The sequence below is a fragment of the Humulus lupulus genome, chromosome 1, assembly GCF_963169125.1.
Source record: "Humulus lupulus chromosome 1, drHumLupu1.1, whole genome shotgun sequence".
NCBI classification, from domain to species: domain Eukaryota; kingdom Viridiplantae; phylum Streptophyta; class Magnoliopsida; order Rosales; family Cannabaceae; genus Humulus; species Humulus lupulus.
In genome coordinates, this window is record NC_084793.1 from 267,309,979 (window position 1) to 267,337,497 (window position 27,519).

General features: G+C 37.9%; 2 protein-coding genes across 2 annotated transcripts; both read right to left on the reverse strand.

The window, feature by feature from the left end:
- Nucleotides 1-13,507: 13,507 nt before the first annotated feature.
- Nucleotides 13,508-14,792, reverse strand: LOC133832920 (uncharacterized). The gene is made up of 2 exons (XM_062263196.1): nt 14,323-14,792; nt 13,508-13,812 (listed from the first exon to the last, which is right to left on the reverse strand). The coding sequence occupies exons 1-2, from the start codon at nt 14,650-14,652 to the stop codon at nt 13,804-13,806; spliced, it is 339 nt and encodes a 112-aa protein (XP_062119180.1). The 5' UTR covers nt 14,653-14,792; the 3' UTR covers nt 13,508-13,803.
- A 1,742-nt stretch (nt 14,793-16,534) lies between these two features.
- On the reverse strand, nt 16,535-19,962 carry LOC133834036 (protein XRI1-like). The gene is made up of 9 exons (XM_062263563.1): nt 19,572-19,962; nt 18,677-18,732; nt 18,454-18,576; nt 18,190-18,329; nt 17,723-17,783; nt 17,529-17,634; nt 17,370-17,410; nt 17,170-17,250; nt 16,535-16,659 (listed from the first exon to the last, which is right to left on the reverse strand). Exons 1-9 carry the CDS (start codon nt 19,589-19,591, stop codon nt 16,535-16,537), a joined length of 753 nt encoding a protein of 250 aa, XP_062119547.1. The 5' UTR covers nt 19,592-19,962.
- Nucleotides 19,963-27,519: the final 7,557 nt, after the last annotated feature.

Below are 27,519 nucleotides of genomic sequence, written 5' to 3' on the forward strand. Positions count from 1 at the left end.
AAAACGCCGTATATCAGCAAAGGGCTGCAAGATACTTCAATTAGAGGGTTGAGATAGAAATTTTGGATTGGGTGATTTGGTGCTCAATTGAGTGTTTTTGGCTACATGAGACCCCTCTACAGACGTGCTCGGGCCTAATTGGGAGGGACCCTACCAAATGTTTATTTAGTTGTAACCAAGCTTGTACTTAATTCTTACTTTTCATTAATAAAGCGCTGATTTTTATTCCAATTTTATATTTTGATCATTATATATATTTTTTTTTTGCATACTCTCAAAATTCAAAAAACTAAGATTACAATCATAGGATATCATGGGGGCATAAATGGTAGACAATCATACCATACCCTTGATCAAATATAACACAACCAAAAAATAAATAGCAGTGTCTGGATTGTTAACCAAGCACGATTTAACAATAGCAGTGTATGGATTATTAACCAAGCACGAATTAAACAATAAAAGTGTATGGATTATTAACCAAACACAGATTAAACAAGGTGGAACAAACTAGTAAACTCTAATTGACACGATTGGAAGTTAGAATTCTTGATAAACCAACCAAGGTCATGAGTCGAGACAGGGCTGGAAATTTTCGCAAATAAGTTTCAATCGTGCAACCTTGAGATCATACTTGAGGATGAGGAAAAGTTGCTATAGTTAAGCAAAAAATAACTAGACTGGCGAGGTTCATGCTAATAAGTATTTTTTTAATAAAAATACGTGGTAAAAGTTATATTCGACCTTAAAGATAAAGATGTAAAAAATGTGCAATCGAATGAACTATGTATGAATATATGGAAATTCGAACTTAAGCACACGGTATTTGTAAAAATAAACAGATTAAAATCTAGACCATGTATGCTCAAAATATTCTGAACCTAGAGTATGATGCGTAAAGATAGCACAAAAATCATGTGTAGATAATGTGCATAAAGGTTTCGAGAAAGACACTTAGGCATAAAAAGCTACCATTAAAATAAAAATTGTCAAATAGCTCGAGCTTGAGTTATAATTGTATTTTCCCGAAGGGCATAAAAAAGAATTAATTACAAACCTTGTAAAATATTGATTACTTCTGGCTGGTAGAAGCAGAATCAACCTCTTCGCCCTTCTCCTCTTCAGCACCCCCCTCTAAGGTGGTGCCTGTTACCTCCGGTAGAAACTCGAATTTCACAACATTGAGTGTACCGGCTTCCTTGGTTGTGGTGATTCGAGCCAAAGCATCTGCATTTGAGTTTTTCTCCTACGGAACTTGTTCAATGGCATAAAACTCGAATTTCCCTACTGCTGGTTTGACCTTGTCCAAGTAAGTTGCCCTTTTGATTCCCCGATCTCGGTATTCTCCTAAAACCTAGTTGACAAACAATTGGGAATCACTATAGAAGTGGATGGCTTTTGCTTTATGCTCAGAATCTATCTGAAGTCCTACTAACAATGCTTCATATTCAGCCTCGTTATTTGACGTCTCGAAGCCAAATTGCAAGGCTAGGTGAAAATGATTTCTTGTCGAAGTGATTAAGATAATTTATGCCCCCGATCCATTCTCATTCAAAGACCCATCGACATAAAGTCTCCATAGCTCACGGGCTGGGGTTATGACTTCCTCATTAATGATCCTTGTACATTCAACTATGAAATCCGCCAAGGCTTGTGCTTTGATCGTCGCTCTTCGACGATATGTGATCTCGAATTGTCTGAGTTCAATCGCCCATTTTAACAGGTTTCCGGATGCCTCAGATTTTGATAATACCTGTCTCAATGGTTGATCAGTCAATACGTGTACAGGAAGTGCCTGGAAGTAAGGTCAGAGTTTTTGAGATGCTTGTATCAAGCACAAGGCTAGCTTTTCCATAAATGGATATCTTGACTCTGCACCCAATAACCTTTTACTAATATGATAAACAAGTTTATGTACTTTCTTGTCCTCCCAAACAAGTACTACGCTAATTGCATGCTCGGTTGTTGCGATGTACAAGTACAATATTTCCCATGTGATTGGTTTGGATAAGATTGGTGGTATGACGAGGTTCTTTTTAAGGGCTTGAAAAGCGAGCTCGCACTCGTTTGACCATTCAAATTTCTGTCCCCCTCTCAAAAGATTAGATAACAAAAGGCATGTCTATAGATTTCGATATGAACCCACTAAAGGTTGCCATTCGTCCAATTAAACTCTAGACATCTTTATGCTTCCAAGGTGAGGGCATATTAATTAACATCTGTATCTTATCCAAGTTTGCAATGAACCCGAGAAACTTTCCCGAAGATACTTCAAATGAGCACTTATGTGGGTTATGTCTCATGTTATACTTTCGAAGTATGGAAATGCATTCGACGAGATCATCAACATGGTTATAATTATGCTTGGACTTGACCAGCATATTGTCCACATATACTTCCACGATGTTCATTATTTGCTCGGCAAACATCCTATTTACCAGTCTTTGATAAGTGGAACTAGCATTCTTGAGTCTGAAAGGGATCACATTATAACAGTATAAACCTTTATCGGTCATGAAGCTCGTATGCTCCTGATCGGGTGCATGCTTTGCTATCTGGTTATATATAGAATATGCGTCCATGATCTACATGATTGTTGACGGTGAGAACTAGTCAACTATATTAGGTCGGAAAACCCAAACCTTAGTAAGAAGATAACTAAGTAAGAACTTAGAATAGACTAGAGAAAAGATAAATGCAGATCAAGAATGGAGTAAAAATTCGTATATTGCTTAATAGCCTGAGTATAAAATGAATTTTCCAACCCACTTCAATGATGAAGTGAGGCACTATTTATAGGTGAGCTCTAATGGCTCTTGGTACATTGTGGTCCCGAAGAGATAAGGAGCTGCATATCTAGGCTGTAGGTGGTAGTGGTGTTGGAGAAGTGGTGGTCATCTCCAGTATATGTCAGGGGTCGTACCTCCACTACTTGTACCGTGTCTTACCTCCACTACTTTTCGGGTATGAATGTCATAGGTGTGCTTGGGGAGTCCTTACTAAAAGGGTGTTTTTGTAGTAGTGCTCGTAATTCTCATTATTCTCATTATTTATGGGCTCGGTGTTATACACACTCACTGACCGGCTAAGGTCTAGACTTCCACTAAGGAATCTGACATTCCTCTCTGGTTGCAATTTTTGCGTAGCTCAACTGTTACGAGGTGGGTTTTCTACTTGCACCTTCGCCCCAGTTGTTTGTGACCTCGTCATATGACTTCCAGATGGTTGAGGTGCTCTATGTCCTCGATTAGCCTCTCATGGGGCCTCACGTTCACCCCTGTGCTCAAGTTGGGCTCTATGGCTTCTGTCTCGACTCCCACTTCGAGCACTCCGAAAAAGGGCCTCTAGGGTGCCCGATCCCCTGCTCGGTTCCTACTGGGAACTGGCTAGTGTGCCTTTCATTCTGGAGAGAGATGTCTTATTGGAGAGTGTGGATTCCTTATTGGCAAGGGTAGTGGCCTCTCGTTATTTGGTTTGGAAGGTCCATAATTTTCTCGGACAGGCTCCAGGTTGTTCCTGATAGGTTCAGGGTTATCGTTCTGGGCTATCGAATGAGCTCGATTATTCCTAGTTTCAGCAGGGCCAATTCCTATAGGATTGTTCCTAGCATGTTTTGAGCATTTTCTCCAGGTCGACAATTGTCGGTGTTTGTCCTGGGCTTTGGTTGAGGCTATTGGGCTCTTTTCGTCCATCCTGATAGTCGTACTCCCTCGAGGTCATTCTCTGGCCCTTCGAGGCAGTACTTGTACTTCAACGGCCTGCCTCACCAACTCCTCATTTCGCCGTGTAGCCTCGGCCAGCTGCTTTTGCAATCTGCGATTTTCCAATTCCACAATTGGTATGTACCTTTCAGGATTATAGTGCAAGTCTTCATCAGGCCTGGGGGTCTGATCAGGCCATCCCCTAGAGGCCGATGATGCACTCCCCTCATCGGGGCTCTGATCTAGCACGTGCTGCTTCCCAGGCTTCCGTGGATGGTTCATAACCTGAGGAGTACGCTCATCAGGGATTCAGGGTAATGGTCGCCCACTGGTCCCGGGGATGTTCAAGGCGGCCATTGATCTTGTGTAGGAGGTTTTTATTAAACAATATAGAGATTTTCTTAATACTCTCAATGAAAGCACCAAACTATTGACGTTGTTTTTCGTCAACTTAATTACGTAGAGCAATAAGAAATAGTATAGAAAAAATAGAAGAAATCAGAGATGTGTACGTGATTCAGCAGTTAAAATCTGTATACGTCCACGAGTCACTATTATTATGAATACTCTCTCAAAGCTTCAAATGAAAGAAATTTGGCAGAGTTTATTCTCAGTACAAATTTGTGTGTGTCTACAAATGTCCTAGTGCAGGCTATTTATAGACATAGTTGTAGGAATATCTTCCCCCCAGTTCAGGGAAGTTACAATCAACTGTTTAAATTCAAAATATTTGCATTAATAATACTAATTAAATGTGTTAATAAAGTAATATCCTATGGAAATATGGATTTAATGCACGGTGTTAACGAATCCCTATAAAATAGGGATTTCCTAACAGCTTCTACGTGCGGAAAACGTGTCATTGAGCTTGAACGTTGTGTTGACGGGCTTTTGAGACTAGCCAAGCTTCAAGCTCATCATTCCAGTTATTTCCTTCTCCTCATTCATTAATTCAGTCGAACTCATTCTTCAGAGAAGGTTGGTATCTTCAAGCCTACAACTCGTGCTCGAACTCTAATGACAGATTTTGAATCGTATGTCAAATTATACAAGTGTGCTTCTAACACTTGTTATTTTCGAGCTTACTCTTTACGAGCCCACATTTCGAGGCTACTTATTTATTCTTGAAATTTAAGTGTAACAGGTGGTATGACACTTGTGCCACCATTCATGTAACTTATGATAGAGAGATCTTCAAGACCTTTGAAGAATCAAAGGATGGTCATAAAATCCAAATGGTGAATAAGCATAGATCCAACATGATGGGCAAGGTGAATTTTGATCTCTACTTAACATTCGGAAAGAAAGTTCTTCTAATAAATGTGTTGTATGTTCTGGACATGATTAGAAATCTTATAAGTGGGAACTTGCTGAGCAAATCGGGCATCAAAGCGGTGTTTGAATCAAGCAAGCTAATTTTTTCAAAGAGGAATTACTTTGTGGGGAAAGGGTAAGTGTATGATGGGATGATTAAATTGTGTACTAAAGAATCAAGTTTTGATAATAATGCACGCACATTTTCCTCATATATGCTTTGCTTTGATAGTACAATTAAATTTGGTTTAACTGTATGCAATGATGTTGGGCATAATAGACTTGCTCATATAGGTTATAGTACAATTAAAAGAGTTATTAAATTTGGTTTAACTATATGCAATGATGTTGGGCATGACAAATGTGAATTATGTGTTAAATCTAAGATGATAAAGAAACCTTATCCAAGTATTGAAAGAGAAACTAACTTGTTAGATTTGATACATATTGATTTATCTGAATTGAATGGAATAATTACTAGGTTGGACATATGTAATTTATTACCTTTATTGATTATTTTTATAGATTCACATATGTGTACTTGCTCGAGAATAAGGATGAAGCTTTTAGCATGTTTAAAATCTATAAAGCCGAAATAGAAAATCAATTGGAAAAGAAAATCAATGTAATAAGAAGTGATAGGGGCGGTGAATACTTCTTCAGTGAATTCATTTATTTTGTGAAATGCATGGTATAATACATAAATGTATAGCTACTTATACAAAATGGTATAGCAGAAAGAAAGAATAAAACATATGTTTAAATGATAAGTGCTATGCTATTACATGCAAATTTGAGTTTTGCGTTATGTGGAGAAGCCTTGCTTTTCGCTTGTCATATTCTACACCGGATTAAAGAAGAATCAAAATTCACCATATGAGATATGGAAAGGAAAGAGACCCAACCTAGGGTATCTCAAAGTGTGGGGGTGCCTTTGTTAGGTTTAATACCCTAAAAGCAAGTAAAGACATTTTATTGAATTAAATAAAAGAACAATTTTATTATATTTGAATATTATAATTATTTTTTGAATTAATTATATAATAATTAATATCAAGAAAATTCCTTATTCATTCATGATAATATGATCTTGTATTAGTACGAGAGAATTAAGATCATATATAATGAATAAAATAGTCAGTGACATATTAAAGTATGGAATCTTTAATGAATGACTACTAGTGTGGTTTGCTAAGCATAAGAGATGCAAGTGATCTAGATTCAGATTATTGATGTGGATAGACATCTTAGTAAATGTGTTTTATATAATAGAAATTATATATGACAAGACTGATAAGAATTAATTATCTTATAAACTTTTCGTTTGAAATAAAAAGGTTGAGGTCTAGAAGGTTGGAGAACTAAGAATCAACTTGAAGGTAAGATCTTTATACTCTTTACAATCTATATCATGTTTATAATTGTTCACAGGGTTTAAGGGTGGATGTTATGAATTAATTGTTAGAATATCATGTTAGGGTATTTATGAATATGTTTTAATGTTATAAACATGACATGGTATAATTAATGATGATATGAGGACTTGTTTTGTGATATATGTTCATAACTTGGGCAAGAAGAAGTTTTATCATGATATAAATTAGGGTTACAAAGTTATAATTTTGGTATTTATTGGTCTCTAAAATTTTTGTGGCGATATAGAAGGGTTCAAGACAGGAAAAACCCAAAAAGAATCATCAAAAAAAGATTTAAATTGAGAAATTTATGGATGTTCGAAGTTAAGTCAGCGAGCAAGTTTCGAAGTAGCGCCCCGACTGCAGCGCCCAATGCCGCCAAAATTCTGGGTATAATTAGTGCCCCAATGCCCAAATGATAGCATTATTGTGCTTGGCAACGTCAGCGGCATATTTTTTTATTATTGTTTTTAGGTCGTTTTGAAGTCGTTTCACATAGGGTACATTGGGGGCTTCCTCCCTAATTTCTTGGGGATAATTTTAGGACTTTTAAGACTTTCTTTAAGGCACTTTAGAGTGGTTTGGTTCTTAGAAAGATTATAAGTAATTGCATGCTATTAGGTTGAGTGATAAGTTAATGTAAATATTTATATGTAGGTACTAGGGCTCGGCAAGGATACTTGAAGGGAACAAAATTATTGTTGCTGCTTGGACTTGAGGTAAGAAGAATGGACACCTATATGCATGGTGTATGCGCAATGTATGCTATGAATTATGTTATGAGTTATGTTGGCAATTATGTTGTGAACTTTGCTAAGAATTATACTATGAACTATGATATGTGAATTATGTTATGAGTTATATTAGGAATTATGTTATGGGATATGCTATGAGGTATACTATAGGTTATGGATGTTGTGTGTGACTATATTATGTGTGAATATGTTGTATGTTCACGTGGCATGCTTACGATATTAAAATGCATGTTCATGTTACAACAAATTGCATGCTTATGTTATGAAAATGCATACTTACATTAATTTGTGCTCGGTTGCACAACTAACCAGATCAACGCTGGTTTACGCTCATAATGACACTAGGAATACATGTTATGATTGTTTTGTGATATGCTATGATTATTGTATGTTATGTTATGCTATGGTATGTAAAGTTATGCTACGAGCATGTTACGATACAATATGAATTATTGCTGAACTTTATAATGTATGTACGGGTATAAGTTAGGGGTACTATAAGTTTTAGGTTGTGATTATATGAATTAGTTTATGTCTATGTTTTATATCTCATATTGTTGGGCTTTGGGGAATGTGTCATATATAGCTCTTCTTCTTGGGCGTCAGCTCACGGGTACTTTGTGTTGCACATAAAGGCATAAGCATAGTGTGTGAGGTGATGAGTTGGAGCAGGCTTGGTCAGATGCGTGTATGTCATGATCAGTTGTCCTGGGGGTCAAAGGGGTTACTACTTATGTATGGTGTTACACCCAAATTTCAAGAATAAAATAGATAGCCTCAAAATGTTGGCTCGAAGTAGTTAAGCTCGAAATGGTTTCTGAAGCTCGTGTATACGAATACTAGCAAAACACTTGTACGAATTATCAAATGGTTCCAGATTTGTCATCAACATTCTAGTTTACTTATAGATTTATCACTAGTGATCGAGCATGAGTCACATTGATCGAGCCTGAGTTGCAGGCTCGAAGGCATCGATCTTCTCCAAGGAACGTACTCGACGAAATTACTAGATGAGGAGGAGGTTATAACTGGAACGGTGAGCTCGAAGTCTGGACTGGTCTCGAAAGCATGTCAGCAATATGATCCAGCTCAGCAATGCGTTACACACACTGGAATGCTGATAGGAAATCCTTATTTCATAGGGATTCGTTATTATCAGATATAAAATCCATATTGTTATGGGATATTATGTAATTAATGCATTTATAATATTTATTTCAAATCTATATTATTGATTGTAACTTCCCTGAATCAAAGGAAGATATTCTCATGACCAGGTCTATAAATAGCCTGGTCTGATTCAATTGTATGCACGTACAAATTGTACTGGAGAATACTCTGCCAATTGCTTTCTGACAAAGCTTTGAGAGAGTAGTGAGAGTAATAATAGTGACTCGTGGACTAGGCAGATTTTAACTGTTGAACCACGTAAACATGTGAATCCTTTTATTTTTATTTTAATAGCATCATTGTTTAGTGCTCTTCATATCTAAGTTGACGAAAAACGACGTCAATAGTTTGGTGCTTTCGTTGAGAGCATTAAACAAATTTTTATATTGTTTAATCAAAAGCCTCCTGCATAGCATCAATGGCCTCTACAAACAATCCTAGAACTGGTGAGCAAGCAATACTACAAATCCCTGAGGAAAGAACTCCTCAAACTGTGAACGACACGCGAAAGCTTGGGAAGCAGCCCATGGCAGATTAGAGCCCGGATGAAGGAAATGCATCATCCAACTCTAGTGGGCCACCTGGTCCAACCCCCAGGTCTGACGAGGATTTATCTATAATCCCAAATGATATATGCCCATTGTGGAATTGGAGAATCACAAACTAGGCGAACAGTTGGACATCTTCATAACTAGGCAAGCCGCTGAAGTATAGGCACCTCCTCGGAGGACCAGAGGGCATCCCCATGGGAGTACGGCCGTCAGAATGGCCGAACAAAGGACCCAACAAGCCAGACTGAGGCCTAGGGAAAATATTGGCAACGGTCGCCCTGGGAGAAGTGCTAAAAATGCTACTAGTGGCAACCCTACGGTGAGTGTAACCGCTGGAACGTGGAATAATCGAGCTACTCTTGTAGCTCGGAATTATAGCCTCGAGCCAGTCAGAAACAACCCGGAGCCAGTTCGGGCCAATTCTGAACCTTCCAGAGCCAAAAATAGAAGGTCCCTGCAATCGCTAATAAGACATCCTTCATCATCAATAAGACACGCCTCTCCTGTTCGAGAGGCACCCCATCCAGCTCCTCATGGGAACCGGGTGGGGGAACAGACATCCCAAAGACGCTCTTGGGTTGGTAGTTGAGATAGAAACCATAGGGCTTGACCTGGGCATGGAGGTGAACGAGAAGCTTCCTGAGCACATAGGGCATCCCAGCCAGCTAGAAGTCATATGTCGAGGTCACAAACAACTGGAGCGAGGGGGCCAGTGGAAAACCCACCTCGCAACCATCGAGCCACACAATAACCTGAGAGAAATGTTAGCTTCATAAGTGGAAGTTTGGACCTCAGTAGATCGGTGAATGTATACAACACCGAACTCAAGAATAATAGGAATTATGAGAACAACAACCCTAATCTTCAAGATCATTTTAATCAAAGCTGGAGGCAGGCTAACCCTTCAAACTCGAATTTACAAACACATTTGAATAGTCGAAAAGAGCCTATGCAGCCAGTATACGGGAATCAATATAACCTTGTACTGGGGTAGGGAGCTGGAGAATTCACAAACAATAACTAGCTGCCCAAGTGCAAGATCAACCTCCAGTGGATTTAGTCCAAGAAATAATTAACCAAATTGAAAGAGCGATCAGACTCCTTGAAGAGGAGAAAAATAAGGACAAGGCTAACGACTCTGGTGAGGAGCTTGAGCCTTTTGCTCCATACATATCGAACACTCCATTTCCTTACAGATTCAAGATACCCCACGTGGCACCATTTGATGGGACCTCAGACTCATATAGCCATCTGAGTATGTTTAACACAATAATGCACGCCAACAACATCAGATACGAGCTCAGATGCATGCTTTTTCCAACCATATTGATGGGACCAGCAAAAAACTGGTTTGACAAGTTTTGAAGGCATTTGATCTCATCTTGGGAACAACTGGCTAAGGAATTCAAGAAGCAAGTCAAGGCAATGGTAGGTGTCAGGCCCGAAACCTCGACCTTGACTGATGTTAGACAACAGCCAAGAGAGTAATTAAAGAGCTACCTGGCAAGGTTTAACATAGAGGTGGCACAAGCTTGGAATGTCGATGACATTGGTCATCATATGGCAGTACGACCTTGGGTATTGCCAGAAAGTATCCTTTTTGATGATTTGCAAAGGAAACCAATAAGGACAATAACTGAGTTCAAAAATAGGGCTTAGAGATTCGTCAATGTAGAAGAGGCGAGGTCATCATTAAAACTGCCCCTCAGCATGTTATAACTACAACGACGAATGTCAACTCAGCCTCGACCTTGGCTGCCCCCTCAATGTTGCGGCCCTCAGGAGACAACCCTTAAAAAGGAAAGAAAAATTAAGGGAATAACTCTGAGGCTGATAGGGGAAAAAAGAAAAAATGAGAGAAATACTTCTCCATTTACACAGTTGATACCGAGCTTATAGAAACTCGAGAAAACATTTTTATTGCAGATGAAAATCCGGTATTGTTTAGACGACCTGACCTAATTCAAAATCAAAAGTCAAAGAGGGATACAGATAAATTCTGCAGATTCCATAGGGACATTGGTCATACCACCAATGAATGTAGACAACTGAAGGACGGGATCGAAGGTCTGATCTCAAGAGGATATTTTGGGTAGTATTTAAGAAACAGAATTCTAGCCCAAGCGTCGGCTGGATAGAGGGCATACCCTACACAACCTGCCCAATAGAACATAGCCTCATGATCAAGGGATGATGACCCACCTCGCCCGATAGATGGGGAGGATGTGGTAACCATTTTCGGAGGACCACATATCGCTGGGTTGGGAAGAAATGCCCGGAAAAGATATCTCAATGAGCTCAAGATGGGGGAATGATCTCCCTACGAACTTGAACCACAAGCTACAAAACAACAAAGGGTTGAAACTCAACCGATTACTTTCACAGAGGAAGATGCCTTGCACGTACAGTTTCCCCACAATGACCATTTGGTCATCACACTATAGCTCGCCAATAAAAGGGTGCTCCAGGTCTTGATAGATAATGGGAGCTCGATTAACATCCTTAACAAGGCCACTTTGGAAAAGATGGGACTCATAGTTTGAGACTTGAAGTCCTGCGCAACGACATTGTACGGATTTTTAGGAGAACGAATAGCCAGCACGGGTTCCATTGAGCTCTCGGTAACCTTGGGAGATTATCAAGTCTCAGATGATGGAGTTTATAGTGGTGGACACCCCTTCCACCTACAATGTACTACTCGGGAGACCAGCCCTGATTGGGCTGGGGGCAGTGTCATCTGTGAGGCACTTGGTCATCAAGTTCCCAACATCCAGTGGCATTGGGATGCTGGAGGGAGGTCAGCTGGCCACTTGAGAATATTATAGAATTTCCTTGAGAGGGAAGGGCCAAACAAGTGCGCAGGCACTTGTTGTCATCCGGGAAATAAGCGGGATAGCCTTCGAAGTCGAAGAAGAAATAGACCTCATAATAGAAGAGGATAGGGCCGATCTCAGACCAATCAAGGAGCTTGAGGATGTAGAGCTCAATGAGAGAAAATCACAATGTGTTTGCATGGTCGAACTCGGACATGATTGGTATCAGCCCAAACATTATAAGCCATGCACTCAACATATACAAAAGCTTCCCTCTAAAACAACAAAAAAGAAGGCTCCTAGACGATGAAAGGTAGAAAGCCCTAAAAGAAAAGGTCAAAAGGCTGAAGGCAAATCAGTTTATCAGAGATGCTTTCTACTTCGATTGGATTGATTATTCAGATCTCATTAAGGCATGTCTAAGGGATTGCTTTCCCTTACCTTGAATCGATTAACTCGTAGATGCCACTGTAGGTCATGACCTCATGTCATTCATGGATGCATACTCTAGGTATAACCAGATAGCCATGCATGCACCTGACCAGGAACACACGAGCTTTATGACCGATAAAGGCATGTATTAGTACAATATGATGCCTTTCGTGCTCAAGAACGCCGGAGCCACATACCAAAGATTGGTGAATAGGATATTTTCCAAGAAAATAGGGAATAACATGGAAGTTTATGTGGATGACATGTTGGTCAAGTCCAAGCATAAATATAACCATGTAGATGATCTCGCTGAATGCTTCGATCACTTCAAGAAAAAACAGTATTCATAACACTTAAAAACTGCTAACCGGGAGTATTGATAACGCTTCTAAAAATGCTAATGTAGCCCCTGTTATTAAAAGTCCTGTCTTTTCTACAACAGTATTCGAATGTTATGTTCGATGTTATCTTAAACTATTCAATAACACATTTTTAGTTGCTATAATATTCAAATAATAACATTTAGTTAGAGTATTTGGTTATAAATTTGAAATTTAATATTATACTTTTTGCATAACACTTTTCAACTGTTACATTTGATTATTTTGATAGCGTTTTTAGTTTGTTATATTATATAAATCATAACAATTTGTTACACTTATAATATGTTTCTAAATCATAACATATTAAGGTTTTTTATTGTGATAAGAGTACTTATAAGTTTTTTTTTTAATTAAAAGATTTTCATTATTGTATTTTGATAAAAAAAAATCAAAATTAATCATAAAATGTAATTATCAATATATTGATAAACCATAAGTATTACATTAAACAATAACTAATTCAAACTATGAATGTGTCTATTTCATGAGATCTTAGTTCTAACTTAAGTTTGAAAGCATAACATAATAAAGTTTCTTGAACATTTTTTTCTTCAAAAATGAAAAACAAAAACATTACAAGATACACAAAAGTAAACCATGCATGAAACTTGCTCCATCCTTCAATTCATCATCCTTTGTGCACTTGTCTTTGTTGTGAGTCCATTTGTTGTGCACTTGTCATATACCTGTTTCCCTTTCTTCCACATGTCCATGTGTAATCCCCAGAAATCAAGAATTTGATTTTGAAGCTTCTCTCCAGTTAATATACAATATGGACTAGCATCCTACAAACACCAATGACTCAAGAAATCAAGGAAACTGGGAAAAAAAAGGACTTCTGGAAAAATATATAAGAACCACATATATACCACTTCAACTAATTTATTGACCACAAATGAAAATATTGAAATGACTTTCACTACCAACAAAAATTGACTATCAAGAACAATACCACAACAGCTGAAACAACAACATGGCGTAGAAGCATAAACAAAAAACTACAGCTAAATTCAGGAAAAATATGATCATCTAAAGTTTTAAGTGGACTAGCATTATCAACCCATCAACAGTCAGCAATCAAAATTCAATCCTCCATCAGTAGAAGATATGTGAGAGTTCTTTTAAGAGTAGCAATCTCAAATAATGAAACTCAGTAGATTTAAATAAGCGAGCAAGTCAGTGAAGCAGATGAGAAAGCTTCCAACACAAAAGAAAAAACATATCACTGACCTCTTTCTAAAGAACTTGAAGACACATTCAACATCGCGGTCAAAGTACCTGAGGATGAGGATATATGAGAATGAAATATACAATAACTATCAAGTACGATAATTAAATAATACACAATTACAAGGACAAAAGGATAAAAAAGATTATGACAAGTTTTCAAGTCTTTAATTAAATAATAAGAATTGATCATTATCATCATAGGTAACAAAAAAATTCAATTCATTTTCTCACTGTAAGTATAGAATGAATACTTCTCATAAACTTTGGAAAACATACATATTCATATTGACAGTCCTTATTTTTAACCAATACCCTAAATTATAATGAAATATCACTGGAACATTGTGCTAAGAACTGAAACAACTCTGAATTTTAGTAAATGGCTGGATGTTATTTGGGGATTGAACAGGGTTAATTAAACAAAGAGAACAAGCACTTAATTAAACTTTAAAGCATGATTTTTAAACAATTTCATGAACAAATTAGATATAGGTCAAAATTCATAAACTAATTTGTAGACATATCAGAGAACTCTTATAGCAAAAAAAAAAAAAAAACCTCACCAACATCCATTGCTTCATCTGTTAATGCAGCCACTGTAAACACAACTCCTAACAAACCCTCAACAGCCAGAGTTATTGCATGAGCTTCACTAGCAACTAAGACTGTAACAAACCCATGGACAAGGCAAGCCAAGATGACAACCCAAGCAGTAACAAGTTCCTGAAATGCCAGAAAATCAACTAGCAAAGAAATATCAAAATATAAATAAGCATAATAGAAAACAAAATGAAGATTCAAACAAAGCTTGGGAACATCTGCAAGATGAAAACTAAAATAAATAAATAATATAACAACTGAATGCAAATCCAATCCCATAACTATCATATAAACTATAACTTACCAAAGCTATAAATAAGAAAAGAGAATACAGTGCAAATAAAATCAAACTTGTCAAACAACTTGCTGCCATTAAGACATTATAGTTTTTCAGACAGTAGGGAGCAATGAAGACATAAAGTGTTTCATAACTTTCTTCATAAAGAAAGGCAAAGGCTTGATACATTACAAACATAATCAAGCAAAGTTTTTTTTTCAAATAATAAAAAAAAACAACTATATGTCCTTTACTGATATTAAAACAAGGAAATACAAATCAATGCAACTTAATCTTAACTAGAGTTTATAAGAGCAAGCATATTCCTACTGAATTCTTAATAACTTAGTAATACAATCAGAATTTGGTATTATTCCATTGTATGCACTACTAGGAAACAAGATCTTAATCATATTAAGTCACACAATAGCCAACACATATATTAACATCAAAATAAAATAATTATAATAAAATCAATGATATTACCTCAAGATCTTAATCATATTAAGTCACACAATAGCAGAGTGAAAAGAGCTTACCCCATAGCTCAACAACATTTTCCAATTTCTAAAAACAAAATCTGAAATAGAATTGAATAGAGAGAAGTTAGGGCAAGAGATTGAAATAAAATAGAAAGATTCAGATTTTACCCAAAATTGCAGAAAAAAAAAGATGAGAGACTTGGATTTCTAAGAGAAAAATCTAAAATGACAGAGAGTAATCTATATTCATAATTCTACTTTGGTTAGGAGTGCCCAGCAAGAGTAATAGTTGCACACTTAATTGCTACATTGTACCTATAGAGATGAAATGATAAAAGAAAAATTATGCCAGGCATAAAGAGTATAAGCAAGGGAAAATGATTTCACAGCACAATAAGATTAAAACAAGAGGAATTATGTATATGTATAGGACAGTGGTGATGAATGAGAGAGAAAGTACGAGTGTTGGGGCATTGTAACTAACTAATGGGGAAGTTTTGGTTTTATTTTGAAGCGGTGGATTACCAATCACTGCTCTAAATCCCCTCTATTATGAGAATAACATATGGGGGAGGGGAATAAAAACTACTGCTCAAACGAAAAGTTTCCACATATTGCAGTAAAAAGAATCATCTAGTTTTTTTTATGCCCTGTTTTCTTAATTTGTTTTCTATTTCTATTGTTGCTCTTTGCAACTACTTAGAAAATAATTCCCTTATATTGCTCTCTAAACAACTTCAGAATAAAGGAAAAGCTAGAAGGAATCAAATAACTCAAGAAAATAAAAGGCCAAACAAGAAACTAGAATACACTCAAGCCATATTTTATAACAACTCAATGACTAAGAAACAAAATAAAATAACTCAAAAAATATACCAATTCAGAGAAATAAACAAGAGATAACCACTATAAATTCCAGCTACCTGAGTTAGCAAATAGACATATATACACATTCATCAAATTAAACAACAACAATCATAAAAAGCACAACCTTTTATTTACTCTCTTGCTAACTAAACTATGAAAAAGAAACAACAAGGTTTGTACATGAAACAAAGAAAGTTCAAAGAAAAGTCCAGAAAAAAGAGTTAACAGTATGAATGCATCTACAAAATATGCACAGGACTACCAGTGAAATGATCTAGACATGAATTTCAAACTTGATATGGAAAGATAGGATATTGAGAGAACTAGCACTATCACTAAACTAATTCATTCAAATACATTTTAAATTTTAGAAATAGATTAAGGAGCCCAAATTTTACAAATATGTATAAAATTGAAAGTTAACAGAATAAAAGGAATGATCTAACAGAGTTAGTAAAGCAGAACAATACAATTTTCATTTACCAAACAATGTTTATGAATTTCTCAAGATGAGATGAGATGAGATGAAAAGAGACATACTGGCTCATGCAGCAAATTTTGTGTACTCTTTAACTGTACAAGAATATTGTAAGCTAATCAAATCTGAAGTGCCAACTAAAATTCCCCAAAAGACTAAATCATGACCATGAGAAAGAAAATCTACACCATCTTACAAAGAAGACAGAACATCAAAAGTAAATTTTATCATAAAGTTTAAACAGCCTGAAAATTGCCCAAAATAGCACAATAACATGTCCCAATGCTAGCTACTAAAACCATGTTCTTAAGAAAACATAAGTGATTTGCAAGTAAAAGATAATAAACAATATAATCAGAGATAATTAGCTAGATACCAAAATGCATGAAGCCCTTACCTTAAGAGGTTTTGATGATGAGTGACCAGAATCCTCAGTGCCACTGCTCTCATTTTCCAAACTCGACCTCACACGGAGCTCGATTGGCTTCGAGTTTACTACCTACCTATGACACATGAAAACAAACCATATAAAAATAGTTCCTTCTATTTGCAACACGTAAGAAATCTTGCTGTTCTAACCATCTTAAATTCTGTCATGACCTATTTGATACTTAGTGAAAACTTTCCAGATGATTGTGCATTAATAACAAGTAGCGCAAACTGATTTTAATGACAGAAAAAGAAAACAAAGAAGGAAGTACCTTTGAAAACTATCTTCTGTGGAGTAGAAACACGTTGTTGTGGCAAATTATTTTCATACTCGGGTGCAATCTCGCAAAACTCTACACCACCAAACAAAGTATACATGAGATGAGAGCGATCGAGGAGATAAATGTAGACCAGAAATAAATAGTAAAAGAAAAAAGGTACACGTTGCAAGAGAAGACAAAGTTTCGTGTACCTGCAATATCAATTTGAAAATCAGATGTGCCAGAAGTATTCCTGAATTTCACATAACACAACAATCCTTACACTTAGAAGTAGTTGAGAACCATCCAAACAAGATTTCAGCCAAGGAAAAAATAAACATCCAAACAAGACTTAAATTAAATATGCATACATAGTATCAGAGCTGAAATGCATCTCATTATCATTAAGGCAATCAGTAATCCATTCGTCTGAATGATCCAGGGTCTCATATCCAGAGGCAGACGCAGATGTATCTTCTGAAACAAGTTACACTAGATATGTTGAAAATCCAAACATTTTGTACGTATTATATTGGAATGCTTTCAAAACGAAAAGAAAAAACACCTGTAAATCCAGAGATCCAATCAGATGCAGAAGGTAAAGCCTCCTCAAGTGAATCAACCTCCTATAGAGCAGAAAAATATGAGACATGCAGTTTGGGTACTAAAATGTCATCTAATAAATAAAATGCATAATTTTCACGAAAATCTTGATACTTGACTTGTTCGACATAATAGAAACGCAGGGCATTATATACCCACAGATATACCCGTAGGAAAACTGTAAATCACCAGTGATAACATCTACATCAGCTTCACATAAAAATTAATGGATCCATGAAGACTAAAGTTACAGATTCTGAAACTTTTTCAATACAAAAGTAGAAAACAACGAATTTAATTCAATTTATATGTTCAAGATCAAATGGCTCCAATGTGTAGTAACTCATGGTTTATAAAGTTCATTCTACTAAAACATTATAAAATGCTTTTAGTATGACAATCCAATGTAGAGGGATATTGCAAACGAACATTTGATTTAAGGAAGACGGAAGAAATCTCATCACAGAGAAGGGAGTTATCAAAGTCATCATTGGTAAACTGTAGCATTCGGCGCCTCTTCAATTGTGAAAAGGACTCCCTACATTCTTCAACTTCCTTGTTCATAGTATCTGAAACCCACTTAACAACATTAAAAGAGCATATATAGGGCATTAAGTTGCAATTCTAGAAAGTTTAAAAAAATGTCAATATACATTGTGGAAGAGAAGCAGGAAAAAAAGAACATATATTAACCTTTATGGTCAACATGGTATTCCAAATCCATGCAGGCCTTAACTGGGGTTGTTTCCTCATCAAACATATAAGAAATATCTTCTTCATTATGAGCCACTCCATTCCAAAGACCTTCAGACATGACTGCTCATCAGTCATACCATGAAATAGTTAAATACCAAATCAGATATCTTTCAAATATGTCGACAGTTAGTAATTTTTTAAGCCACATTGTGGAACATACCGTAATTTGGATCCTTTTGGAAATAACTATCCTTTTGCCAACCCCATTGCGCACTTCTGCCAATTTTATATCATAACATGAGAAAACAACAAGTTCAATTAAAAAAACATAGATGAACAAAGTAAATAAAAGCCATGGTCAAGTAAAAGGACAAGGCAAGTGCATAAAACAAAGCTCAGAACCTAAATTACAAATATAGCTCATTGAATTGAGCTACTGCATTTCTATTCTACTCTATGTACCTTTAGCTGGAGAATATTACAGAAATGAAAATGGTTGAATTCAACATCAAACCAATTAGCAAAACCATGACCATCACCAAAATAGATAACCATTCAGTGGTGAAGGACCAATCAACTCATTCAATATCTTCCATTCAGGCAACTGAAGCACAACAATATATCATTTGAAGAGATTATATATATATATTACACACAAAAAAAATACAAAAAGTACCAGTGGAAATTGGATCCAGTACTAGCATTCCAAAATGAAGAAGGAAAATAAAAACAATAAAAATAAAAGGACAATGCTACAAAAAATGCTTACTAAAAGGGTATCATAATCCAAACATAGACCATTAGATTTACGTGATAAAAGGGCAAAATAAAAGGAAAAAGCAAAATGACCCAACAACCAAATCACATAGTCCATTCATTCATTTCCACTCATTCTCCTTAAATTTGCACATTAAGTCATATCATCTCCACACATCTAACTTAAATAAAAAAATCTTAAATATAAACCGAACCATAGATATCAAGAAACCAAGAATCAAGTATAGTAACCACAACCAAGAACAAACTAAAAAAAATGCAATTCGGAGCAAAACCTAGATACGAAAACCGATCATAGATATCAAAAAATAAAAATAAAAAAAGAAAGAGGGATTTACTTGTCGTTATCGCAGTCCATTCACTGAAGCAACAAAGCGATGAACAAGTCCTTCTTCACCACAAAACCAGAGAGAGTCAGGTCAATCTTGAGGTCTCCTCCTGCTCTGACCGTATGAGAAGAAAAAAAGTAGCCGTTACGGAGAAGGAGAAGCCATCTGGGTATTCTGGGTATGAGGCGTTTGGGTTCGTGAACGGTGATGAAGGTATTTGGATTCAAGCTCAGAGATGAGATGGAGAGTGAGGCGGTGATGAACGGTGATGAAGGGGAATGGGTTGGAAGCTCAAAGATGAAGCTCAAAGACGAGAGTGAGAGATGGAGGCTGAGAGAAATTTTTCGGGTAACTTAGATTTAGGGATTAAAATTTGGCAGATGAGACTCAAATTTTTTTTTTCATTTGGCGCCTGAGGTTTATTCATATGGCGCCAAAATAATATATTTCGTGTGTTTTTAATCCCCCACTATTAATAGCACTTCTAAATATATGCTATTTTTTAATGTAATATATACTAAAAATTGTTGTAGTGGATGTACTCCAGAAGTACAATATGAGACTTAACCCGCAGAAATGCTCATTCGGGGTGTCCTCGGGAAAGAGTCTCAGATTCATAGTAAATGCTTGAGGCATAGAGGAAAACTTGGATAAGATTAAGGCATTAATTGATCTGCCCTCACCTCAAAAACATAAAGATGTCCAAAGTTTAACTGGATGAAAGGTGGCCTTAAGTAGGTTCATCTCGAAATCTACAGATAGATGCCTCCTATTCTTTAATCTCTTGAGAGGGGGCAGCAAATTTGAATGGTTGGACGAGTGTGAGATTGCTTTTCAAGCCCTTAAGAAGTACCTCATCGAACCACAGATCTTATCCAAGACAATCACAGTGGAAGTATTATACTTGAACCTCGCCACAACTGAACATGCAATCAGCGCAGTACTTGTTCGGGAGGATAATTAGGCAAAAACGTGTTTACTATGTTAGCAAAAGACTACTGGGGGCAGAGTCAAGATATCCATTAATGGAGAAACTGGCTTTGTGCCTAATACATGCATCTTGAAAGCTCCAACCTTACTTCCAAGCACACCTTGTGCATGTATTGACTGATCAACAGTTAAGACAAGTATTATCAAAGCGTGAGGCCTTTGGGAGATTGTGAAAATGGGTTGTCGAACTCGAGTAGTTTGAGATTACTTATCATCCAAGAACAACGATAAAAGGAAAGGCCTTAGCAGATTTCATAGTTGAATGTACGGGGATCACCAACGAGGAAATCATAATCCCAGCTCGCGAGCTGTGGAAACTTTACGTCGATGGATATTCTAATGAGAACAGTTTGGGAGCATGAACAATTTTGATCACTCCGACGGGAAATCATTTTCATTCAGCCTTATGGTTTGGCTTCGAAGCATCAAATAACAAGGCCGAATACGAATACCTATTAGCAAGACTTAGGATATCTTTCAAGCTCAAAGTAAAGGCTATTCACTACTATAGTGATTCCCAATTAGTCGTTAGCCAGGTTTTAGGAGAATATCAAGCTCATGGCATTAAAATGGCAGATTATTTCGAGAAAGTTAAGGCAGAATTCAGGCAGTTTGAGTTTTATGCCATTGAACATGTTCCACAAGAACAAAACTCAAATTTGGACGCTCTAGCTAGACTCGCCACGACCAAAGAAGCCGAGGCATTGAATGTAGTACCAGTTGAATTCCTACTGGTCCCAAGCATAGTCGAGCCTGAAGAAGAAGATGTCAACATTATTGACTCAAAATCTACCTGGATGACTCCTATATTTGACTACCTCAAAACTGGGACCCTCCGAGCAGACTGGAAGGAGGCTAGGAAACTTATGTACAAAATACCAAGTTACACCATCTTGGAAGGTATGTTGTACAGAAGAGGGTATTCCATGCCACTTCTAAGATGTGTAACTCTGCTCGAAGCCATAATTTTTTTAGAAGAAATCCATGAAGGATTTTGCGAAGACCACACTGGGGGCCATAGTCTATCAAAAAAGATGATTAGGCAAGGATATTTCTGGCCTAAAATTAAAGCATAATCGTTCGAATACGTTAAGCGATGTGACAAGTGTCAACGGTTTGCTTCAATCCCATGAGATCCACCTACCGAGCTCACCATGATGAGCTCCCCATTTCCATTTGCAGTATGGGGAATCTACCTCATAGGATCTTTACCAACTGGAAAAAGGGGAGTAAAATATGTTGTAGTCACTGTTGATTACTTCAAAAAGTCGACCGAGGCTGAACCTCTATCTACCTTCACCTCGAAGAAAGTCTTGGATTTCATGGTGAAAAATATAATTTGTAGATATGGGGTACCAATGAAAATATTATCCGACAACGGGACCCAGTTCGACAGTGACCTATTCACCCAGTTCTGTAAAAAGAACAGGATAATCAAAAGTTTTTCCTCTATAGCCCACCCGCATGCAAATGGCCAGATTTAAGTGGTAAATAAAACTCTGAAGAGTTCTATTAAGAAAAGTCTCGAAGAAGCTAAAGGAAGATGGACAGAGGAACTACCACAAGTCCTATGGGCACACAAAACGACAACACAGACCTCAACGGGACATACCCCCTTCTCCATGGCTTATGGTTACAAGGCCATGTTACCTATTGAGGTCGAAATCCCAATGATAAGGTGCGTGGCATATGACCAGGCCTTAAATCAATCCCAGCTTGAAGAAACTCTAGACCTAATTGAAGAAAAACAAGTCGAAGCCCAACTAAGGAATGATGCATAACATCAAAGGGCTACAAGATACTTCAACAAAAGGGTTCGAGACATAAAATTTGGATTGGGAAATTTGGTGCTTAGATAGGTGTTTTTGGCCACATAAGACCCCTCTACGGGTGTGCTCCGGCCTAATTGGGAAGGACCATACCAAATCGAGTCCATCATTCGATCTGGTGTTTATAAACTAGCGAGATTGATTGGAGAATTGGTCCCACAAGCTTGGAATGGTAAACATCTACAAACTTATTATCAGTAATTTTTTAATGATGTTTATTCATGTGGAACCCAACTTGTATTTGATTTTTATCCTTCATCAATAAAGTATTGATTTTTATTCAAATTTGGTGTATTTTTCTTGTTATATTTTTGCAAGCTCTCAAAATTCTACAATCTAAGATTGCAATCGTAGGATATTAAGGGGGCATAAGTGGTATGCAATAATACCATAAGCTCCAAAATATAGCATCAATAAAAATGAAATAAAATCAATCCAAATGTAAACAACAGAAGTGTATGGATTATTTACCAAACATGAAGTAAACAATAATAGTGTATGGATTGTTAACCTAACACGAATTAAACAAGTCTGGAACAAACTAGCAAACTCTAATTGGCAAGATCACAAGTTGGAACTCTGATAAACCAACAACAGTTTACAAGTCGAGACAGATAGATGGAATTTTTTTGCAAATAAGTTTTGACCTTGCAACCCCGAGACCATACTCGAGGATGAGAAAAAGTTACTATCAATAAGCAAGAAATAACTAGACTAACGAGGTTACATACCTAATAAGTATTTCATAACAAAGATACGAGGTAAAAGTAATATTCAATTTTGAAAATAACAAAGTCGAAAAAATGTGCAATCGAACGAACTATGTATGAATACATGGAAATTCGAGCTCAAGCGCAACAAGTATTTGTGTAGATAAACAAATATAGTACTTTTTGCACGTGCTCAGAATGTTTCGAGGCTAGTAATGTGAAGCGTGTAATAAAGGAAAAGCATTCAAGGTAGACAATATGCATAAATATTTCGAGCAAGAAATGTAAACTATCATCAAAATATAAAAAACTCAAACCTTGAGTTTTAATTTTCTTGGCCCAAAAGGGGCATAAAAAGAAATCCTTAATTACAAAAAATAAATAATAAGGGGCGCAACCCTTTTAAGATTATTTTTGGCCAGCAGGGGCAGACTCCGCCTCTTCGCCTTTTTCCTCTTCACCTCCGCCATTCAAGGTGGTGACAGTAACCTCCTCCTCGGCCAACAGAGCCATCCACTTGGAGATGAACTCCTCTTCCTTATCCAAGAGGAATGAGGTGTCCATCTTGGGGTTCAAAGACCACATTCATGGCCCAGTTAGTAGCCCAATCCTCTTGGCCTTGAATTCCTTGAGCAAGTGTTTCTTCTCATCATCGAGGATCTCGAATGAGGGGCTCTTTTTCTTCTTTAGGCGTTCGGTCTCAGCCTTGGCAACACTCATTTCTACCTTCAAACAATCGATCTCATCCCTAACGGTTGTTGAAGTTGGCCTTCAAGTTATTGATGTTGGCCTTGGAGGCTTTGAGGGCATCCTCAACCTTGGCTTGGGCCTTCTTGACCTCTTGGAGTGATCTTCCAACATGGTCTTGGGCCTCTGAGGCTTCCTTGAGCAGACTCTTGGCTTTGGCCTGGGCTTCCTTAGCTCCCTTCAACTCAACCTCAACACAAATTCGAGCCTGGTGGGCATCGTGAACCAAGGTCTCAGCAGCAGCCAATTTCGGGGAGAAAAGGGAGCTATGGCGTATGACACCAAGAAGAGTCTGAAGCACAAGATTGTAATAATTAGAAAAATTATGTAGCAAGTAACCAAGAAAGTAAAAGTCAAACGATGCAGACTTACCAAAATCCCAAGATCCATAGTCTAATAAAAAAGGAGTGTGGTGTTATCTCCCCTCAGAAATCGCTACACATTGGCATCGAGGTTGCTGCATGATTGGCCTGCCCGAGAGAGCAGGTCCGAGCAAAGGTTGGCCCCTAGGATCCCAGGCACGTTTGTCAGGGGGTACTCGATCATATGTGGTGCGACCATGAACTGTCAAGCCACGGTCAGGGCCGGGGCGCCCATAGGCTTTGGGACCGAAGAATATACAACCTTTTTGCCTTTGTCCCCAATAGGGAGGAAGAGGAGTCTTTTTTTCCCTGAGGAGATGGCATAGTGGTTAGGGGCTCATTTGCGATGGCCTTTGAGGTTGTGGGTGATGGTATATCCATAGTGATAGGAGTCTGGACCTTTGGCTCATTGGAGACAACTTTTGAGGTCGCCAGGAGAGGGTCTTTAGCCACCTTCATGGCTTTCGGTGGAGGGTCACCCTTCTTCAAGGTGGAATGTCTCAACTTACTTCCTCGAGCCTTAGGTGGCATCGCAAAGATGTTGTCCAAGTCAGAATCCATCTCCTCGAAAAGAATAAAGAAGATCAGTTAAGCGAAGAAAAGAAAAACTATACACAAGATGACTAAGTATCAAGAACCTAACTGGAGGACTCATTTGAGCTCGAGCTCGCGGACTAGGAAATTCCCCATTCTTCTCACAAGGCTAATGGAGTCCCCTCCCTAAATGTAGGGGACATCCTCGAAAGGTCCCTATAGTCATTGACTCTGTATTGTATTGCTAATCCATCCAAAACATCGTTTAAACTATACATCATTTGGTATTTTCCCATACTGCTATCGAACCTATGAACCTTAAGGTTGACCAAACCATAAAATTGTTCTGGGGATTGTTAAAGAAAACTATGGTAGTGGGCCCTTGTCTAAGTAAGGTAGGGTACCATTTGGACAAGTCAAGCACGACTTTCCATCCTTCAGTTGAGCTCATTGAGGCCTCGTCTTGAGCTTCGTTACCCAAATATGAGGACTCAGCAGGCCAAGGTCTTGGGACGCCCGAGCTTGAGCCCGCATGTTTTCCCCTAGAAGGGAGTTTGGTCATTGGCACAAGGACTTCCTCCCACCTTGCATACTTGCAGATTCCCGAGTCGTCTACAGATTCGCCTTCACCAAGGAGGTTGTAGAGTTGGAGCTTGTCCTCATGAAGAAGATAGCTAAGGGATCCTTAATCGTAGGGGAGCTTGAGGATTGCTTCCCTATGGTCCCTCATGGCCTCGGTGGGCTATGGGCGATGGTAAATGGCTACAAGAAAGGATTGGATGAGTATTTCAAATTCGAAATAAAATAATATACCAAAGAATAATGATATGGTACTTATGAATCCATTGGAATGAGTAAAAGCAAGAGGGAGCGAGACCGTCCATCCAGAAAAAGATGGTCTTGAAGTTAGGAGGATGGTTGGGGATATCCTCGAATAACCGCTTCTCCTTGTGATAGCTTGAGAGGTAGTAGAAGCCATCTCCCATGAGCTTAGGAAGGGTTACTCTTGAGGCAGAAGAGATAGAGAATCTCATGCGTTGAGGGTCCCTCCCACTTCCTCTCATGGTAAAGCGACCTCAAAGTAGTCAAGACTCTGTATGAGTTGGTTTGGAGTTAGAATGGGGCAATATCAACTTAATCCAAGAAGCTTTGGAAATAGTCCTTCAGAGGCAATAAATCCCCAGCTCGCAGGTGCTCGTGACTCCAGGCTACGAACTTAACCTTCCTCTCAGAATTGTCTTTACCAGGAGTGGAGCAAATCCTTTCGTCAGAACTGGCGGGCCGACACACCAGCTTGCCAGACAGATTTAGCCTTTGGCAGGATAGTAAATCTGAAATCTGGTGAGTCGAGATGACCAAACTTTGGTAATGTTCCGCCTTGAAAAAGGATTCGTCCGAGGCCGGGATGGAAAGAGATTCGGGAGTTGTGGACGGTTGATCTAAGGAAACCTCCATTAAGTTGAATGAAAGGGTACCGGGAGAGTAGGCTATGGTGACTTTAAGCTTGGGGTTTAGTGGAACAGGTCATATCTCAGGCTCCAGATCAAGATATGCTGCAACTCGAAGTTTCTTTCTCTTATTCTCTTTGATTTTGTCGATCTAACATCGAAAATGGGCTCGTATATCCTCTTGTTAGAGCTATTCCTTATGCTCGCAGATTAATCACTAGTTTCGTGTGAATGGCGATTCCGGTCGAGGAGACAGTGGATGGTAATGGATGGAAAGCTCGGGCCCCCACAGATTCTCTAAAGACTGCGACATCTAACAAGAAAGAAAAAAGGTGAGGGACTATTATTTAAAAAGAGTGGAAAAGATTAAATCTCTATAACTCGAGTTTACAAGCTCGAGATAACGAGATCGCCTTAATCGAGCCTGAAGGCTCGAAATGGCGAGATTAACTCAAATTCCAACACCGAACTATTGCAAAGTTCGGGGCATCGAGGGTGTCCCCACGCAAGAGTGGGGAGGTTATTTTTAGTTAAAAAGAATCTCAAATTTCTATGGTAAAAGTGGGCAGTTACTCAAAAATGTGATATTATCGGAATACGTGCGTTAAATCCCTAATTTAGAACCCTATTTCGATAGCTACATGAAACCTATAACCTATTACCATGTAACCTAAAGAAAGGCATCATTTTTATCTGTTTTCACCAAACCTTTTTGCCTAAACACATTTTTAATCACTACAAAGTTACCAAAATCATAAACTACCTAGTGCGTAAGAGATTTCAAGAATCTGGTAGAAACAAAAAAAATTTTTACGCACAGAGGAAACATACGTAAAAAAAAATACATATATGAAGATCAGAGAACTTACAGAATGTGGACTGTGGGTATGAAGAGATCATCGATAGCAGAAAAGGTAGCAGGAACGATCCTATGGAGCCGAAGGTGGAAAAAGTGCTTTGCTTCGTTAGTTTGGAGAACATGCAAGGAGAGCTCTAGTTCGTGTTTGTTTTTCTTCTGGAAATTAAAAAGAAATAGTGAAAAGGTCGAATATGGAGAATGAGTTTAAATAGGCAAAAATGTGGTGCTAAAAGGGGGAATCTGAGCCCTTGATTTGGATTAAGGCATGATCCAAGGGTCCACATTCGATTTAGAGAATTAGCATAAAAAAGGGAATAGTAGTGGACATTTTTAAAGAAAAGAGTACTCGAGTACTCTCGGTATGCAATCCTCTAATGACACATGCTCACACTTGAGTGTGGTAGATAGGCACACTTTTCGAAAGTGAAGTTCAAAATTTTCCTTCTCGGGGATTTGAACCAACACTTTTGAGGGGGCA

Excerpts from the sequence above, each read along its gene's own strand:
- LOC133832920 (XM_062263196.1), bottom strand. The coding sequence starts at position 14,652 with ATGATAGTTATGGGATTGGATTTGCATTCAGTTGTTATATTATTTATT.
- LOC133834036 (XM_062263563.1), bottom strand. The coding sequence starts at position 19,591 with ATGGACTGCGATAACGACAA. Across the intron at positions 18,733-19,571 it reads ATGGACTGCGATAACGACAA|AAGTGCGCAATGGGGTTGGC; the intron begins GTAAATCCCTCT and ends TAAAATTGGCAG. Across the intron at positions 18,330-18,453 it reads ATACCATGTTGACCATAAAG|ATACTATGAACAAGGAAGTT; the intron begins GTTAATATATGT and ends AGTGGGTTTCAG.